The sequence below is a fragment of the Cydia amplana genome, chromosome 14 (assembly GCF_948474715.1).
Source record: "Cydia amplana chromosome 14, ilCydAmpl1.1, whole genome shotgun sequence".
Taxonomy (NCBI): domain Eukaryota; kingdom Metazoa; phylum Arthropoda; class Insecta; order Lepidoptera; family Tortricidae; genus Cydia; species Cydia amplana.
The window spans coordinates 9,587,462-9,606,421 of record NC_086082.1 but is presented as its reverse complement, the minus strand read 5'-3'; the positions used below and the strand labels follow the sequence as shown (position 1 = coordinate 9,606,421).

The window sequence follows — 18,960 nt, the reverse complement described above, 5'->3', positions numbered from 1 at the left end:
CGGTTTATTAAAGCCAAGCCAGATTTGCTATCTTCTTGATTTCTTTGCTTATACAACATCCTAACTTATATCAGTTGTGTAACAAATACGACTTAAGCAGATATACAAAAGCCCGTTTTGTATACTATAAAAACGTATAAGCGAATTAGTCAATATAGTTCCGAAGAGATGTCATACCGGATTGTGGTGCTAATATGGTAGTCACCCTATATGTCATCACAGATTAAGTTCACTAAAAAACTTAAGCAAAAACATGTCCTCTATTTGGCTTTGGGCTTGTCAACAGATTTGCGAACTAATATGACATGAAATGCTTTGAAACATTAGAGTTGACGTTTCATATAATATTATGTTGAAGTGATTTGCGTAATTTTCGTAGTAGGGGATCATATGTCCTTAATTAACGCTTTGTTGTTGATGGGTTTAAAATTTACTTTTATATAATTACTATGTAAAACAACATTAACAGACCAAAAACTATAGTACATTACATATATACATAGGTATATATACTAGTATAGACTAGGGAGGTGAATTCGTGAATGCTCTAGATCGCAGGTGTTTGTGGCCCGAACCGAAGGTGAGGGCCATAAATATGCTTTCTGGGGCTTTACGAATTACCGCCCGTGGTTTGTCTAAAGTTTTACGTTTTGCCTTGGCCAGGAAGTGAGATTTTCTCCTCACGTAGCGGGGAGAAAATGCCACTTACGGGCCTAGGGTGACGTAAAAGTAAGATAACTGCCGAAATATTACTTACTAGGTCTTACTTACTACTCGTAACTTAGCGATATTTTGCGACATCAACATCAATTTTGTAGTTATCGATTGACAAACCAATTCATCGTAAAATAGAATGAAAATTCGTAATGATATCCATTGCGCTGTTTACTACGTGTAATGCTCTTAACAATTTGAAATTAGCCCATTACAGTGGCTGTTGGCGCTTTAAGTGGCGTACTAGCGCGTCGTAATTAATTTCCACTTCAAATATTCATAACCATGAAATTCCATGTCTAACTGAATATTAATCGGGCAATTACTCCCAAGCAATACAACTATATTTCACACTTCTGTTAATGAGCAGAGCCATCGAAACGTCAGAATTCTAATTTTATCGCTCGTAAAATGGCAGTGAAGTGTTGGAAATTTTACAGCTGTTTAAGGAAATGTTTGGACGTGGTGTTAATTCTATTTCCCGTTTATTGCACAACGTGCTTGTATTATTTATAGAGGTTACCTATTCAATTGGGTGGAAGTCATATTGAATTTATTAAGTATATTGAATCGAAAGTGTTCGTGTTCGGGTCAAGTTGAAAGCCTCCTTCTTTCACGCTTCCCGTCGTGAGCAGTTTCCCATCAGTCTATATTATGATAGGTGACAAGCTCATCTCGCCATTTTCGAGGTCCACCAGGACCCCTGATTTCATTTGGTTGGTAGCATTAGTGACTGTTTTAGCCCTCGAGTATTAAGCAAAATTGTTTAAGCTGCATCCAGAAAAAAATACTTAGTAAAATTCAAACTCACAAAGAACGTGTCTCTATTGTTTCCCAAATAGTTTTAAGCCATAATGTATTGTTTGCCCGAATTTTCGTTAGTCATAATTCATTTAATTCAGAAACGCGTCACTTTTCAGGATTGCCATAGAACAAACCTAACCTAACCTAACCTATCTATAGGATAACTTAACGAAAATCCTGAAATGTTAACGGTTTCAGTTTTATGAATAATGATAATATGACAAACAATACATTATGACTTAAAACTTTATGGGAAACAACGGGACCCCCACAAAGAACACTACGTGTTCTGACGTCAATACCATTTCCCTTTACTATGTAATTTCGTAACAAATCTATTTTTCGTTTTATAAAAAATTGCTAATTGTTTTTTTTTTATTGCTAATTTAGTTAAATGTATTATTAGTTCCTTGTACTTTGCTTGCTGAGAAAAAGTTCTATAGTCTGTCTGTGCGGAAAGAGAAGAGTCGTGAAATGTATTGGATCCAACACATCTAGACTATCTCGCCGCTTTTTCACTACATATCAGTGTGAGTTTTTTTATACATAGGTTTACGAGTTTTTGTCTCACGGTTAAGATCGGGGCTGGTGCTTTACTGCTTTCTATTACTATTGCCTAGAACCGGCAGGTCGACTTTCACAGGAAGCTCGGATGAAATAAAACAGTCATCTTGTTTTTCTTGATACTTTGTGACACACATATTGTGCCGTACCTTTTTATTGCTGTTTAATTATTTATATTAAGGTTAGGTATCCGGTGCAGTTAACGTATCATGGTCGCGTTTTTATGGTATTTGGCGGCTTGATTTTACGAAATTGGGATAACGACTCAATTTGAGATGAAGTTGAACAAACTCTGTTCTTGATTGAACGAATAAACCTTATTACCGTAAAATGGGGTGAGTAGGTGCAAAACAGACATTCAAACCTCGATAACATTTTATTTTTACATATGCAAACTGAATGGTGTAACTGTATATAATAAGTGTTCCGGACGTTTGTATTTTAGTTTTTATTTTATTTTGGGTAGTTCAATTTCATAACTTTGACGATAAACAGGAAATCCCACCTCACCCCGTAGTCCCTCGTATTTGGGGTGAGTTGGGTTTTCATACAAAGGTGATTTTGGAAGATTGTTGGATCGATTTTTTTTTATTATGAGTATTACTATAGCTCCATTTTAAATTGGAATACATTATTTTTGTAGCAGTAGGCTTAAAAATCCATCTCACCCCCCTTTCATCCCTTCTCTCCCCATTCATAACCCAACTCTCCCCGCGAACCCTACTCACCCCATTTTACGGTAGGTACGTAGAAAAATTGATTACAAAGTTTGGAAAAACTACATTTTCTTTCTGTGCAAAAGAAATATGTACTGCTTTTTTAAATTCTGTATAACGATTTCGTCCAAACTTTAAATGCATGCAGAATAGTTTTACTCCAACTGCGCATTTTACTATAGAAATGCGCAATAGATATTTTCCAGCGTTTGAGTTCCAGCGGTTCCGGTGTGGCGAAAGGATTAAAACGTCTGTTCATATATTTGTGCCTCTACTTACCCTCTTTCTTGCGTCTTCGTCTATCTTTAGATCCTTGAGTTTTCCTTTAACTTTGTACTTTACCTTGTTCCTATTTGTACTTTCCAGTTAATAAATGGTTCGGTGCGCCACTTTAAAATTAGAACACTTGATTTATATATATTTTACGTGCACTTTGAAAATTACCTATTTAAATTGGAGTATACGTTTAAGGCACGATCCTGAGTCCTTTAACACCTTCTAGATGTCGCTAGCTGATGTAGCCACTTTGGCAAACCTTTTTGAAATTAAATGTACTTAGAACAAGGAAAAAAGTCCTTTTTCATCGACTCCATTTTCATTGCTATCAAGCAATATCGCACTCAACAAGAGCATTCTTACGCGTTGCTCTGGCATGCAACATAAAAAAGAAAATGCTAATTAACGCAGTTAGTCAGCAACGTCAGCATAATTGCTTGTTGTCTAATCACACGTTTTATTTGATTGATTGTTTTTTGTTCTTTCGCGCTCACTGTAAGGCAACACCGGTTCTAATTTGGCAATTGGATCTGATCAGCTCGATAATTCCGTCTAGACCTAGGCTGTAGGCTACCAGATTTACGATATTAAGGCCACGTGGGTGCCGTTTACCTTTACATAATAATAAAGACAACTAAGTAATAAAGACTGTCTAAGAAAGTCTTAATGCAAAGGCGCTTTCGTCATCATTATTGTAGATATTTAGATGATGTTATATTAGCTTGGCCTCAGTCCTATTTGTACCTATTATTTTTGGCGCTTTTATTTTCGAGGTATACCATCTACTTTTATCACATTAAATGAGAGTAGATACCTGTATAGTATTTGAACGTGTGACAGCATCTAATTTTATGTCCAAATTGATAGTCTATTGATACATTATGTACTTATCTCTGTATTTACCTAAAACACTTCCCACTTGAATTCTAAATTAGCCTATAAAGGCTGCAACTGGCAATTTTGACAAATGATCTCCATTGTCCGAGCGATTGAAGTTTAACGTATTGGAAAATTACTTATTAGTCAAAATTATCTGTCTAAATACCAGCAATATTATGACTTGTTGACTTGCACTATGATAAATAAATCACCGACAACAATTTATGTATATTTAATGATACCTTATCGTTTCTTGAAGAATAAGTATAGCTTTTAAGTGGAGGTAGACAATTTTGTAGCAAATACTAAACCGCAAAGACGTAGATTTACATAAGACCTAAACCATGTCTAACCTACAAACCTAGTAAATCTATTGTCATTGATTTCTGCGGGTGGTATATCTGGGTGTCATAAAATTGAGCCAACACGCCTGTCTAGAATATTCAAATATCAGATATTTCTCAAGGAGAATAGTTTTGATTTTGTATTGAAATGTACGAGCAAATTTTCCTGCGTATTTGATAAAAAGAATCAACCATAGCGACTGACACAACACAACAAACAAACAAATAAAATATGTATACAAATACTTATATATTAATAGTTGTCCAGAAAATAGGTACATTTTAAGGTAAAAGAAAACTCAATTAGGTACTCAATTCCCATTAACAATCAATAAATAATATTTCATATCACATCTGATTCATACTTTCCAAATAATCCGACTATAATTTTATTCTTATTTGCTTGTTTTATTACAAGCTTTTATTTAGTTTTACCTGTCCCGTTGTCTGTCTGTAATCAAATCTTGCAAGTTAAATTTGATCCACTTCCCGGTTTCCGATGAAGCTGAAAATTTGCATACATATGTAAGTCGGGTGACAATGCAATATTAAGGTACCATCGAGCTGATCTGATGATGGAGACAGGAGGTGGCCATAGGAACTCTGTGATAAAACAACGCAACCTAATTGTGTTTGGGGTTTTTAGAAATATTAGTTGCCTGTGGAAAGAAAAGTACAGTTAGAGATAAAAGCTTGTACCAAAAATGAAATATAATATTTTTATTTTTAATTTGATATAAGTGATTTAGACAACTATCTAGTAACAAAAAATTGGGCATAGATTATCTGTTTTAAATTGGAATTTAGACGTGCCTACACATTACACAATTTAATGAATGTAGCTAATGGTAATTAAAACTCGATTTTTTTATCCTACCTACTTACCAGGCGTTGCTAAACTAACTTAACTATCCCAAATAGCGATCATTGATTTAAAACTTGGTGATTACTGGGCACAATCCCCATATAATCCTGGAGGCGTATGAAACAAACTAGACCGCGCTGAATTATCGCCAAAGGCCGATTATCAGTGAAACCTGTGCGGGCGTCGGTCGGTGAATAAGCACCAGTGAAACCTAATAAATACATTTATTTTATTTATTTATTTTAGCCTTTTAATTCCTTAATAATATAGGTTAACATAAATAAAAATTACATGCAAATTAAACGTGTAGGGATTATCAAGGACCTCTCAGCGAGTGAAGGCCTCCTCCATTTGTCTCCATGTAGTTCTGTTGTTTGCCGTGGTCATCCAGTTATTGCCTGTTATTTTCTTTATTTCATCTATCCATCTTTCCACAGGTTTCCCTTGTTGTCTTTTGCCAGGCGGTCCTTTCCAGGTCGTGACTCGTTTTGTCCATCTGTCCTCCTGCATGCGAGCCACATGACCTGCCCACTTCCATTTTTGCCTCTTGCAGTGTTGTAGAGCATCCTGCAACTTTGTGATTTTTCTTATATCAGTGTTTCGTTTCTTATCTAGTCGTTTTAGCTTTAGAATACTCCGTTCCATTGATCTTTGGCATGTTTGTATTTTCTTCCTTGTGCATTGGTTGAATATCCATGTCTGGCTAGCGTACGAAAGGCAAGGTAGAATGCAGGTATCGAGAACTTTCTTTTTAAGGTTGATAGGAAGGTTTGATTTAAGCACTTCTTTATTGCTCCAGAATTTGTTCCACGATATGTTTATCCTTCTATTTATCTCCTCGATATGTCTGGTCTTACTTAATGATATTTGTTTTCCTAGATATATGTAGTTTGTTACGTAGTCTAAGGTGGTAGTGTTTCCTAATTTGATGGGAGTTGGTATGCTGTTAGTCATAACCTTTGTTTTTGACCTGTTTAGTTCTAAGCCGACCTCGCTGCTTACAGTGCATAAGTCATTAATCATTTCTTCCAGTTCAAAGGCAGTTTTTGAGAAGATAATGATGTCGTCAGCAAATCTGAGGTTATTTAGATAGTGTCCATTTATGTTTATTCCTTTATTTTTCCAGTTCAGGTTTTTCATTATACTTTGTAGGACGGTGATAAAAATTCTTGGCGATAAGGGATCTCCCTGCCGGACGCCTCTACATATGTTTATATCCGCACCTTTTGTTTCTAGCTTTACGTGGCTTATACTTTTGCTGTAAATGTCTCTAATAAGCTCTATTGTTTCAGACGGTACGTTACATTCTTGTAGGGCATTCCACATGCTATTATGGGAGATGGAGTCGAAGGCTTTAGAATAGTCAATGAAAGCCAGGTAGATAGGGCATTTAAACTCTTCGCATTTCTCTATAATTTGATCAAGAGTGTGAATGTGGTCTAAGGTTGAGAAATTCCTTCTAAAACCCGCTTGCTCCGGTGGTTGGCTTTGTTCAATAAAAGGTGTGAGTCGTTCTTCAAGACAGGAAGCGAATATTTTGTATATATTTGATTGTAAACTAATTGGACGGTAATTTCCAATGTCCGCTGGGTTGCCCTTTTTATATATAAGAATGATATCTGATAGTGCCCATTCTATAGGTATTTTTCTATCGTCCAGTATTTTATTAAACAAAGTCGTTAAATGTGTTGCTAGTATATATTTGCCTGTTTTTATAGCTTCGTTGGGGATACCATCAGGACCACAGCTTTTTTCAGTTTTTAGGGCTTCTAGTCTTTTCATGACGTCGTGAGTTGAAAACCTTTTTAGTGTTCCATCGTTCGGTTTGTATTTGAACTTAACTTGGTTATTGTCTTGTAATGTATATAGTTTCCTATAAAAGGTTGTAGCTGTTTCTATTATTTTTGATCTAGAGAATGTTTTGTCATTTGTAGAGCTGACATTTAGACATGGGATCCATTGTCTAGTTTTGGTAAGAGCTTTTAAGCCTCTTTTTAAACTTCCTGTTGTATTTAAATGGTTTTCAATTATTTTTATTCGTTTTTCATTGTTTTCTCTTTTAATCAGCTTGTAAACAGTTTTAAATAAGTAACTGCGTTCCTTTTTCTCTTCAGCTGTTAGGTGTTTTTTATGTATTAACTCGTTTCTCCTTGATACAAGATTTTTAATATATTGCGATGAGTCGGTTGTTTCAGGTTTTTCAGTTGATTTCGACGTTTTAGTAGAGTTAAGACTTTCTTGTATTGATTTTTTAATGTTATGGTAATACGACTCTATATCATCATTATCGTTTAATTTTATTTTATCTATTTTTTCTTTTAGAATTTGTAAGTAATTTTGTTTTTCTTCCGTCGATCTTAATTTTGAGATATTGGTTTTATATTTGGCTCTGCTTTTCTTGGGTTGTGTTAGTAGAATCGTACTTCTTATCATACGATGATCACTGGGGTACGAAAGGTTGCTTATTATTTCGATGTTTGTTACTGTTTGTTTTTTATTGGTCAAAATATAGTCAATCTGGCTTTTAGATTTCTTAGGCGATAGCCAGGTCCATAAGTTTTTAATTTTCTTTTTAAATAAACTGTTAGTTATGTATAGGTTGTGTTCCCAACAAAATTGTAGTAATCTTTCACCTCGTTTGTCACGTTTTCCAAAACAATAGCTTCCTAATATTTTTTCTTCGCCGTGTATCCGCTGGCCGACGCGAGCGTTAAAGTCGCCGAGTATTATTAAGTGTTGGTGACATTGATTTTGTGCATTTTGAAGTTGATTATAGAAGTTTTCAACATCAGAGTCGCTAGCTTTAATAGTAGGTGCGTGCACTTGAATGATGGATAGTAAAGTTTCTTCAAATTTTAAATTTAAAATACATATTTTTTCGGATATTCCAATAAAACTTTCAATGTTGTGTTTGTATTTATTTTTCAAAAGAAAACCGACTCCATATAGACCTTGATTTTCTCCGTAGTAGCATAGTATGTGGTTTTCGTCTTCAGTAATACATACATTTAATGTGCTCTTTTATGCCGACATAAGAGCGGCAGTTAACCCAGCGGTAATATCACAGTTATAATTAATTTATTGCTAGAAAACAGGTTAATTTGGCTTGTGAGATGCAGATTAATATAAACATGCGAAAAGATTAATTTATTTATCAAAATATAGCGTCGTAAAATTTACCACTCAACTGTTGTTTGTTTAGTCTTCAATTTCATTACAGTTTTATAACGACTTTGATCTTGATCTTTGATCATACGTCACGTAACTAACTTTTGTAGGTATACGAGTATGATGAAGCTCGTATGATGACAGCATCGCGTTTATCCAACCTCACATCAAAAACTTGTTTTAAATTAAAACTTTTCGTTCCTCTACCTATCATTCAAAAGTTCATTCATTACTGTATCCATATATGGATAAAATATCACACTAAATCTATATATATAAATGCAAGTGTCCTGACTGACTGACTGACTGATTCATCAACGCAGAGCCGAAACTACAAAAGATAGAAAGTTTAAATTTGCACACTAGGTTGCATTTATAAAGTTTACAAGAGATAAGAAGCGATTTTGAAAAATTCAATCCCTAAGGGGGTTAAAAAGGGGATGAAAGGTTGTATGGGGTACAAGTTTTATTTTAAGCTAGGAATTTGAAACTTCGTAAAAAGGTATACTATTAAAAAACAAGGAAACTAATTTCAGCGTTTTTGAAAATTCATCCCCCAAGGTGGTGAAAAAGGGGTTGAAATTTTGTATGGAGACCAAATATTTTTTGAGTGTGGTACTTGAATCTTTGTATAAGGGCATATTATTAGAATACAGGAAAAGTAATTTCTGCGTTTTCAAAAATTCATCCCCTAAAAGGGATAAAAAGGGGTTGAAAGTTTGAATACATTACAAATGCTTTGAAACTTCTTAGAAAGGCATAATAGCCGATACCAAAAAAGTAATTGAGACGTTTTTGGAATATCAACCCCTAAGGGGGTTACATTTTATTTTAGGCTAGGAACTTGAAACGTTGTAAAAAGGTATTATATTAAAAGAGAAGAAAATTAATTTCAGCGTTATTGAAAATTCATCCCCCAAGGTGGTGAAAAAGGGGTTGAAAGTTTGTATGTACATCAAATATTTTTTCGAGTGCGGGACTTGAATCTTTGTATAAAGGCATATTATAAGAAGACAAGAAAAGTAATTTGAGCGTTTTTAAAAATTCACCCCTTAAAAGGGGTTGAAAGTTTGTATGGAGATCAAAAATTTTTTTTGAGTGCGGGACTTGAATCTTTGTATAAAGGCATATTATTAGAATACAAGAAAATTAATTTCAGAGTTTTTGAAAATTCATCTCTGAAGGTGGTGAAAAAGGGGTTGAAACTTTGTATGGAGAACAAACATTTTTGTGAGTGCGGGTCATGAGTCTTTGTACGAAAGCATATTATTAGAATACAAGTAAAGTAATTCCAGCGTTAAAAGGGTTAAAAAGGGGTTGAAAGTTTGTATGGCGTTCATTTGAATTTTTAATTTTTAGCCAGGAACTTGAAACTTCGTAAAAATGTATTTTATTCAAAGAGAAGAAAACTCATTTCAGCGTTTTTGAAAATTCATCCCTCAAGGTGGTGAAAGAAGGTTGAAAGTATGCATCGGGTGCGATTTTTTTTAAATAGTGTACTTGAAAATCTTCTAAAGGCCACGCAATTTTTTTTTCAGTTAGGGGCTTGAAACTTCATGAGTAGTTTGTGACAGACAAATCTCATGCTTTGTATAATTATTAAAAAAATATTAACAGTCCCTACTGCTATCTTCTTTATGTGGTCGCCGACATCCATTAGGGCATGGCAATTAAAGAAGAAGAAGACTACTATATTTTGCCGCATTAATGCTCTATGCTCATGTAGAATATAAGTATTTTACCACCAACATACAAATCCACGCGGACGAAGTCGCTGGCAACAGCTAGTATATTTATATTTCTATTTCCTTACGCAGTCTCATATAGTTTCAGTAAAACATTTTCATTTACGTTCTTTAAAACATCTTGCAAAATAAACGAGAGCAGAAGCGGCCATTAAGTAAGTACATAATTTAACGCTTGAAAGAGTAGTAGTGTATTTAGCTAGGGTTGTCCTCAAAGGAAAGGACATTTATACCAATACCGGTAAATTAACCGGTGTTGAGTCCAGGACTTAGTAACATTGAAACTTAATTCCAAATGTTTTTACACCCGAAAATGTACATGTGACCATGTTCTACATATCGATTTGCCACAAGCGTTTGTGTAAAAATAGTACGCAAAAAAATACTGTGACAAACTAGTAGCTGTATTTATTTTGGTACCGAAACCGTGGTTCGAGCGAAACTAAATTTTAAGCCGATGTTTGTCCAACATTTGCATCAGCTATGTTTGTTGTGCAAAGTTTGCAAGTGCTTGTACTGCTTGTTGGGAAAGCTGGTACAAAATGCGCTTTATGAAATATGCAACGTGCTCTGAAGAGCTTTTAATGAGCCTTCGATATAGGTGCTGTAATTAGAAAAGCTTTTGCGGCGAGTCCAATTTTCAAGTTTCTCTTTCGTATTAATTTGGAAAAACCTTGTTAGGAATAAGTACTTAATTTATATAAGACGTTATTAGTAAGTAAAGTAGAAATTTGTTTATATATATCGGGACCTATTCGTTACCTACATTATAAAAAAACAGAAATGAGCAACAACAAGAACATGACGCTAGTGCAGGGTAGACTAGAGTTAAACGGGTTGGGTAGGGCTACACCGTCATTGAAACCGTCACTTAAATGGGAATGTCAAAAATAAAATTTTAAATCTTTATATTCTTAAGTTTCTCTTGGTAGGTATACACATCTTTGGTTAAAGTGCTTTGTATAAGTTAAGAGCTATTTCTATTATTTATTATATTATCTTCGGTCGAACGAATGACCCGCTCGACCCGTCAGTTTAATGCTGCGACATCCATCACTTGTCATTGTGGTTTAATTTGATCGAATAGGGCTCATGTTCATACTTAAAAAAGGAGTTTTTGTGCTAGTTGCCTTTTCACAAGCAATGCCCGTGGGTTTGATCGAGTGGTGTCCTCGGTGTCTCGTCTACTTAATCCTATGTCATTTGTTACTCTTAATCTTCGTTAGGGTTCTTCGGATCTTGATGGTCCTTGTTGCGTTATTTTAGACCTCATAGTTGTTAAACATAGCAATTTTTATATAGTTACTCGTCTTATATTATGATCTTGTATCTTACTAACGCGATAATTGGTTGTTCATCTCGTTTCGTTTCATTCTATGTTTAGCGTCTTCTTTAAGTTAATTAACCTAGTTGTAAAAGTTTATATTTTGTGATCAATCTTCTACTTCGTGACATATTTCTAGCTCATAAAAAACTGGTCCCATTGACAAAGTGTTTAGTGCTCAAATGAGACCTTAATCTCAAGACCTTGCTCGACTGCTCGTGCAAGACTTCTTAGATTGAGTGGTATTTGATTCAATAATTAATCACTCTTTTTCTGTTAGTTCGTTGCGTTGCGTTATGTGTGGGTGCGATCAATTTGATCGATAACTTAGTCCGGCTTATGGTTTATCTATTGCAACAACAACTTAAGTCACCATATGTTCTTTAGTTTAATTTGTTGTTTTTGAACTGACTGATGCATTTGATTGAGACGTCGAAACTCGACATTGCAACACGAACAATAGCGAATGTTTGGACCATAATAGTGCCTTACGGCATAGTTTACTATGTGAATACTGCATGATATTACCTTTACGTAATTGTAAAGAAATTAGAGTTAGACAGTCGTAAAGGGGGGAGATTCTAGTGAAAATTAAACCATCAAAAACATTACATGTAAAAAGGTGCAAGTCTCGCAACGCTTTTACTACAAAAAAGTTTTGAGATGTAATGTGAAACCAAGTCGGTTATTTTAATCAGTGCCAGGGGGTGTTATAACCGTATCAATAAGATATCTTTAATTTGTAATACGTATAATGACTTGGCCATCGCACGGCTGCGTAATGACAAAAGGATCATCGTCACCTATTAAAAATAATTCTAATTGAACATAACGCTAGCGCTAATTGCAGTTTGAGTATTACACATATTTACGAGTACGGTACGAGTAAAGCATTATGTACGATTGCCAAGTCATTATATGTATTACAAATTAAAGATATCTTATTGATACGGTTTTAACACTTTTAGCACCCCCTGGCACTGATTAAAATAACCGACTTGGTTTCACATTACATCTCAAAACTTTTTTGTAGTAAAAGCGTTGCGAGACTTGCACCTTTTTACATGTAATGTTTTTGATGGGATCTCATCTCTTTTTGTAAGCAGTCCTTCTTTTCGGGTACCCATACCCATACTATGTATACACATATCATAACTAAACATATCTTCATTCATACTCACATCGTACATCGTAGTGTACCTTTACTTTACCTACTATTTGTAGGAACTGCAACAGTAACTTTGTAATATCATATATTTATATGCGATTACAAACTTACTTATGCAGTTCCTAGATCTTTAAAACGTGACTGATATTGCAATATTTTTAGGTTTTCCCTTTATGTGGCCATTAAACCCTAACTCTGTACCAAATTTCAGCTCTCTGAGTTTATGGGAAGTACTAGTTATATGCTGATGATCATGAGTGAATGAGTGTCATAAATGCGAAACTTTGCTTTCGCTTAACTTCGGAACTAAATGACCTACAGACTTGAAATTTTGGATTTTAAGTATGTGATTATAGCTTACTGGATGACGAAAGTTTCTGCATTCTGGTCTTATCCAGAGGTTCTCAAATAGGGGCCTGAAAATGCGGCGAAATGGTTCCAGTAAAGGATGGTACGGCAGTGTTTGCTTCGCGCTCGACTTGGCGGGGGCACTGCCGTGCCCCCAGATTTATGTGGCCATTAAACCCTAACTCTGTACCAAATTTCAGCTCTCTGAGTTTATGGGAAGTACTAGTTCTATGCTGATGATCATGAGTGAATGAGTGTCATAAATGCGAAACTTTGCTTTCGCTTAACTTCGGAACTAAATGACCTACAGACTTGAAATTTTGGATTTTAAGTATGTGATTATAGCTTACTGGATGACGACAATTTCTGCGTTCTGGTCTTATCCAGAGGTTCTCAAATAGGGGCCTGAAAATGCGGCGAAATGGTTCCAGTAAAGGATGGTACGGCAGTGTTTGCTTCGCGCTCGACTTATTTATGTGGCCATTAAACCCTAACTCTGTACCAAATTTCAGCTCTCTGAGTTTATGGGAAGTACTAGTTCTATGCTGATGATCATGAGTGTCATAAATGCGAAACTTTGCTTTCGCTTAACTTCGGAACTAACTGACCTACAGACTTGAAATTTTGGATTTTAAGTATGTGATTATAGCTTACTGGATGACGAAAATTTTTGCGTTCTGTACGGATATGATGGTCGTTCTTGTCTACGTGACAGCGTAATAAAACGGTGTCCGTCACTTTCTCTCCCACGGTGTTAAACAGTGACAGTTATTTTATCACGTGGATAAAGATGGATAAAGCTATCCATAATAGGCTGGCTGGTCTTATCTAGAGGTTCTCAAATAGGGGCCTGAAAATGCGGCGAAATGGTTCCAGTAAAGGATGGTACGGCAGTGTTTGCTTCGCGCTCGACTTGGCGGGGGCACTGCCGTGCCCCCAGATGCCGGGAAAACTACCAAAATCTTCGTAACAAATGTCCACATAGCAATATACATAGTTAGATAAAAATGTATTGAGACACAGTTTAATGCTGTTAATTTTGATTTAAAAATGTTTGTCATAGACCGAGCATTTAATAATAAAATATTTCAGCAAGTATAGTAAAACCTATTTAAAGACAAAAGTTTTATATTTGGCTGGTACTGCACTTTGTAGCTTTGACGTAGCATTCTGTTTCCTGTGATAAGATTTTATGTCACCAAAGTTTCACGAACAAACTCGCGAGAGCGAAATTGCGTGTGAACGTGCGCTAAAGTTTAGCTGCACATGCATGCTCCCGGTTTTACGTCGTGTTTATGACACGCGGCGTGTCAGCTACGTGTGAACAAGTTGCCCGCAGACGTCGCTCGCCGCATTTTACGGCTAGTTAAACTGAGATAAGCAAAAGCAACTTAAATAAATCCTCCTGTACAATGCTGGAATCCTTGGTGATATTTTTGTATTCGTACTTTAGTATCGTTTTGTTAACTAGTAGTTCGCCCCGAACTGAGAACTCGCGGTTCGATAAAATGTTAGATCATTATTTTAAAATTGTAAATTTAAAAACTATAGGTACCTATTATAAATGTGTAAGCCGAGCACTTTCATTTGATACCAAATTCGACCATACTTTCTTGCAAAAAAGATGACCAGAATAGCAAGACCCCTCACAAATAGCTTTTTAGCCTTCTAAGCTCTTCTAGCTCAATAACCCCTTGATCGAGCCTGCTCATAATTTAATGACTAAAATATAATGTCCTCAACTACACGTTTACCCAATTTAATTTAAATTATAACAAATTTACTTAAGTTATTGTGTATCAAACTATCCTCTGATAGTTCAGCTTAAAAACATCGAAATGCCGGGACGTGCCCCTAGCCAGCCGTGTGCTCCAAGTTGAATGTAAGAACTTCACTTCGCTTCGCTCGCTCGTTCGATAAATCAAAATAGATTCAACATTTTAATGCTTAGTCAATGATGTGTGAGGTGCCTGTGTTATTTACGCTATTTTTATTAAAATGAAAGTCTTTGCAAGTTGTTATGTTTTATAAATGTAAAAAATACACAAATGCCAATTCTTTTTATTAAAATTACAACTATAGGAAAGTGGAGAACGGTCATCTCCGCAAGATTATGATGAAACCTCGCCGAGTTTTCCATGCCTATTGTCGAGGAGCCTATAAAACGCCTCATGGCTATCTCAGAGAAAATTGTGTTTCCGTGAGCCGGCCACTTCATCAGCTCTTATTCAATTTAATCCTAAGACGTAGGTATTTGAGGTAAAATTTAGTCTAACACAATGCAGTTGCTCCCACGTTTTCAATTATCTTTTTGTTTATGGTAACGGTGAGGTTTAAGTACCACGCCTCATTCGCATACTAAGTTTCATGTTTTAATAGCGGTATATCTATCTCATCACAATAGCAGACTACTAATTTGCTTTCAACAATTCAACGTCTTTGCCTTTCGATGTTTTGGTACGTCTTAATATTAACACAAACGGTATCTTACACATTGTTGTTATATCTCATGTTGTTTAAGTATTTTTTTGACGCGAATGCTTCTGCAAGCATGCCGCCCATTTCTAGGTGGTCTGCTCACAATAATTGTTTTACTTCTTTTTTATCTCACGAACATAAGATCTAGCAGATAAGCCTCTTACTTCCGTTGACCGCTATATGTTAATTTTGCCTCATTATCTATGTTTTATTATTGTTACTTACATCAGATTTGAATACAAATTTCAACATCTTAAGATAAAGATAAAATTTTATTATAAGTTGGAACCGTCGCCACCTTCAACATGATCTAAATTTTGAGATATGTGTGCGATATCCGCTCTCAATTAACATTAAATTTAAATTAGAACTTAATTGGCGTTTGGAACTAGCAAAGCTGCTCTAAATTTCACTGTTTATTAAAGAAACACTCTGAAAGCTTATTCGAATCTGAGATGGAAAGTTAATTATTGGGAACCTACTTCGACGTCTATAATTTCGTTGTAACAGCATTGATTTGACGAGGCCCTGATAAGTTTCGTACTAAGATATCGACCATTGTTTGTAAAGAAAAGTACCGTTACGAAATAATATGGGCCGTGGGTACTGACGATAACTGGGTTGGTGATAATCGGTGGATCTGCGAGTACAAAATCAATAATTTTCTTTCAGTGACCGATCGGTCATCCGTTACCAAAGATAACCGTTAAAAGCTATTCTGTGATTATTTTTGCGCATCATGAATAAACACCCATTGATGTACATCAGTTTAAAGCGGTATCTTTAGACGAGGAATCGAGATTGACAGAATTTTGACTGATGCTACCGATGGAAAGTCATTGACAATATTTTTTTATTGTTTCTCGTTTTCCTATTTTCAATTTGACAGCTATGCAGAAGAAAATTGAAATTGCATCAATCGTTCTGATAAAAGTACGATTGATGCAAATGTCCATGGCGTTATTTAATTTGCTTTTGTTTGACAATCAAGATTGAACGTCGGGGCGTGCAACCAATGCGTGTTGAGACAGTTTTCACTCGTTATAATTAATGGACCGTATAAAACATATTTTAATAGGATTACCTTATTACGAGGAAGTTTAGTTGATTTTATAGCTTATTACTAACCGTGTGCATGACTGACTCATAATTTTTTGTATTTATTTCTCGCTTGCCTGTTAGTTAGTTTCCAATCTTCCGGTCGTGTAGTCCTGTCTGTATATATCTTCAACCTCCTTTCTCTTCATTTATAGGAGCCGCAACGGACCGAAGACATTTCGAGAGTAAAAAGTGATATCGAGGATTTTGCTTTGATTTTTAGTCAATCGAAAAGTTGAAGTGACTGGGAGGGGATCGCCGAATGAAGTCGAAAGTTGGAAAAAAGTACTTGCCCACGGGCGGGCAAAAGGAATCGTATGTGTTAGTCACGGCGAGAAGGAGATATATGAAGAAATTAATGTACGTACTTCTTTCACTATCTATTGCATGCACCTTTTGAACCTTTCTGCTTGTTTCGTAGTAATAATTTATTTTCGTTAGGTACTTTGTCATCGTTTTCCGACATATATCCTGGTTGGATTTGTGTAAGACTTAATCTATCTATATATATAAATGCAAGTGTCCTGACTGACTGACTGATTCATCAACGCAGAGCCGAAACTACAAAAGCTAGAAAGTTGAAATTTGCACACTAGGTTGCATTTATAAAGTGTACAAGAGATAAGAAGCTATTTTGAAAAATTCAACCCCTAAGGGGGTTAAAAAGGGGATGAAAGGTTGTATGGGGTACAAGTTTTATTTTAAGCTAGGAATTTGAAACTTTGTAAAAATGTATTATATTAAAAAACAAGAAAACTAATTTCAGCGTTTTTGAAAATTCATCCCCCAAGGTGGTGAAAAAGGGGTTGAAAGTTTGTATGGAGATCAAATATTTTTGTGAGAACGGGGCTTGAATCTTTGTACAGAGGCATATTATTAGAATACAAGAAAAGCCATTTCAGCGTTTTAAAAATTCATCCTCTAAAATGGTTAAAAAGTTCAAATTTTATTTACTTCAAACTTCGTAAATAGGTAGTTAGGTAGTAGGTTTTATTGAATAGAGGACATGAAAATCTTCTAAGGGGGTTGAGAGGGATTATGTCGAGAACAATTTTATTTAGTTAGGGGCTAGAAACTTCGTAGGTTGTGAAAGACAAGTCTCATGCGTTGTATAATATTAATAATTAACAAATGATTAACCGTCCTACTGCAATATTTTGCTGCATAATGTTCTAAGCTAATGTAGAATAACCACCAATATACAAATCCACGCGTACGAAGTCGCGGGCAACAGCTAGTCAAATATATTTTTCCTTGCACATACTGGACGTCAAGGAAATTTATTTTAGCCCAACAGGACAACACGCGGGTATTTCTGTCTGACTAACGGTTTTGAAAAGAGTGAAAGAGTTGCTTCTAACAAATATTTTATAGGAGTTTTTTTTTACCCACCTATTCAACGGATTTTTCTTCACAAGTATGATTTTGCCGTTTATGTCGTAATCAGATTAAGGTCCTTAATTAGTTATTGTTTTGATAGAGTAAAGTAAGCATATTGTTCCAACATTTTATTAAAATTTAAAAATACATGCTTCTCGTACGAGTCGTACTACGCACTAGTACTAGTAGTGTCTAAGGGCCTACTGTGAACCACGTTCGACATGTTACCTCCATGTCACACTTACGTACGAATTTACAAGTGCGACAGAGAGCCATTAAGTCTGGTATCTGCCTATTCTGCCCGCAGTTAGGTAGGTACTTACTGCGTAATTACTAATTACATACTTCAAAGTACGAACATTGTTCACAGGGAGTAATCTTTAATTGTTTAGTTTAGGTATACACATGACCCATTATATTCTTGTTTAAAATGTTTGTTAACTGAAGTTTAATTAATCTCATGCCAATTAATTTACCTTAAAAACATGTAAGCATAGCTTTAATTATGTTTACTTTATGACACAGGAAAATGTAGGTAATATTATGATAAGGCATAGGTATTTATTAACACAACATGTACTTCGATGAATATTAATACTTGAATTACATACTTACATGACATACAATTACCGAAAACGAAACTCATAAAAAATCTTCAATTGAGTACATAACTCATTTTGCTTCGAAATTTGCCAAATAGGTATATACTGTATAGAGGAGGTACGTACTTACTTATGTATATATCACAATAATGTCAACATGTGTTGTACGAATTGTACGATACATTTAATGTGCAATTTAATCATCAAATTTTGGTAAAATTACCAATTTTTTTTTCTTATTTCTCACTTTTAACATAATAGGTATTTTGCAATTTCACGCAAACTGGCACCTAACGCAAGTTGGAAGTTTATTGTGGAAGACATCTTCTGTAGCGTTATCGTCTGTTATATATATAGTTAACTACCGTCAAAGTTGTTAAACAAATATTATCAAAATATTGTTTTGTAGCTGCAGAAACATTATTTTGCGGTTAAAACTACTTAATAATTAATGCATTTTTCCTTAAAAGATTTGTAAACCAGATCT

At 35.1% G+C, this 18,960-nt stretch overlaps 1 protein-coding gene across 7 annotated transcripts in view; it reads left to right on the top strand.

Moving 5' to 3' along the window:
• LOC134654117 (rap1 GTPase-activating protein 1) overlaps positions 1–18,960 on the top strand; it is a 433,547-nt gene that overhangs the window by 246,751 nt on the left and 167,836 nt on the right. For 5 of the 7 annotated variants that reach the window (XM_063509550.1, XM_063509549.1, XM_063509556.1 and 2 more), the window contains exon 2: positions 16,647–16,851. The exons of the other annotated variants lie outside the window; for them this stretch is intronic. In XM_063509550.1, coding sequence (XP_063365620.1) covers positions 16,754–16,851 — 98 coding nt within the window. In that variant the 5' untranslated portion in view covers positions 16,647–16,753. The remainder of the gene's footprint in view (positions 1–16,646; positions 16,852–18,960) is intronic. 7 annotated transcript variants of the gene reach the window in all.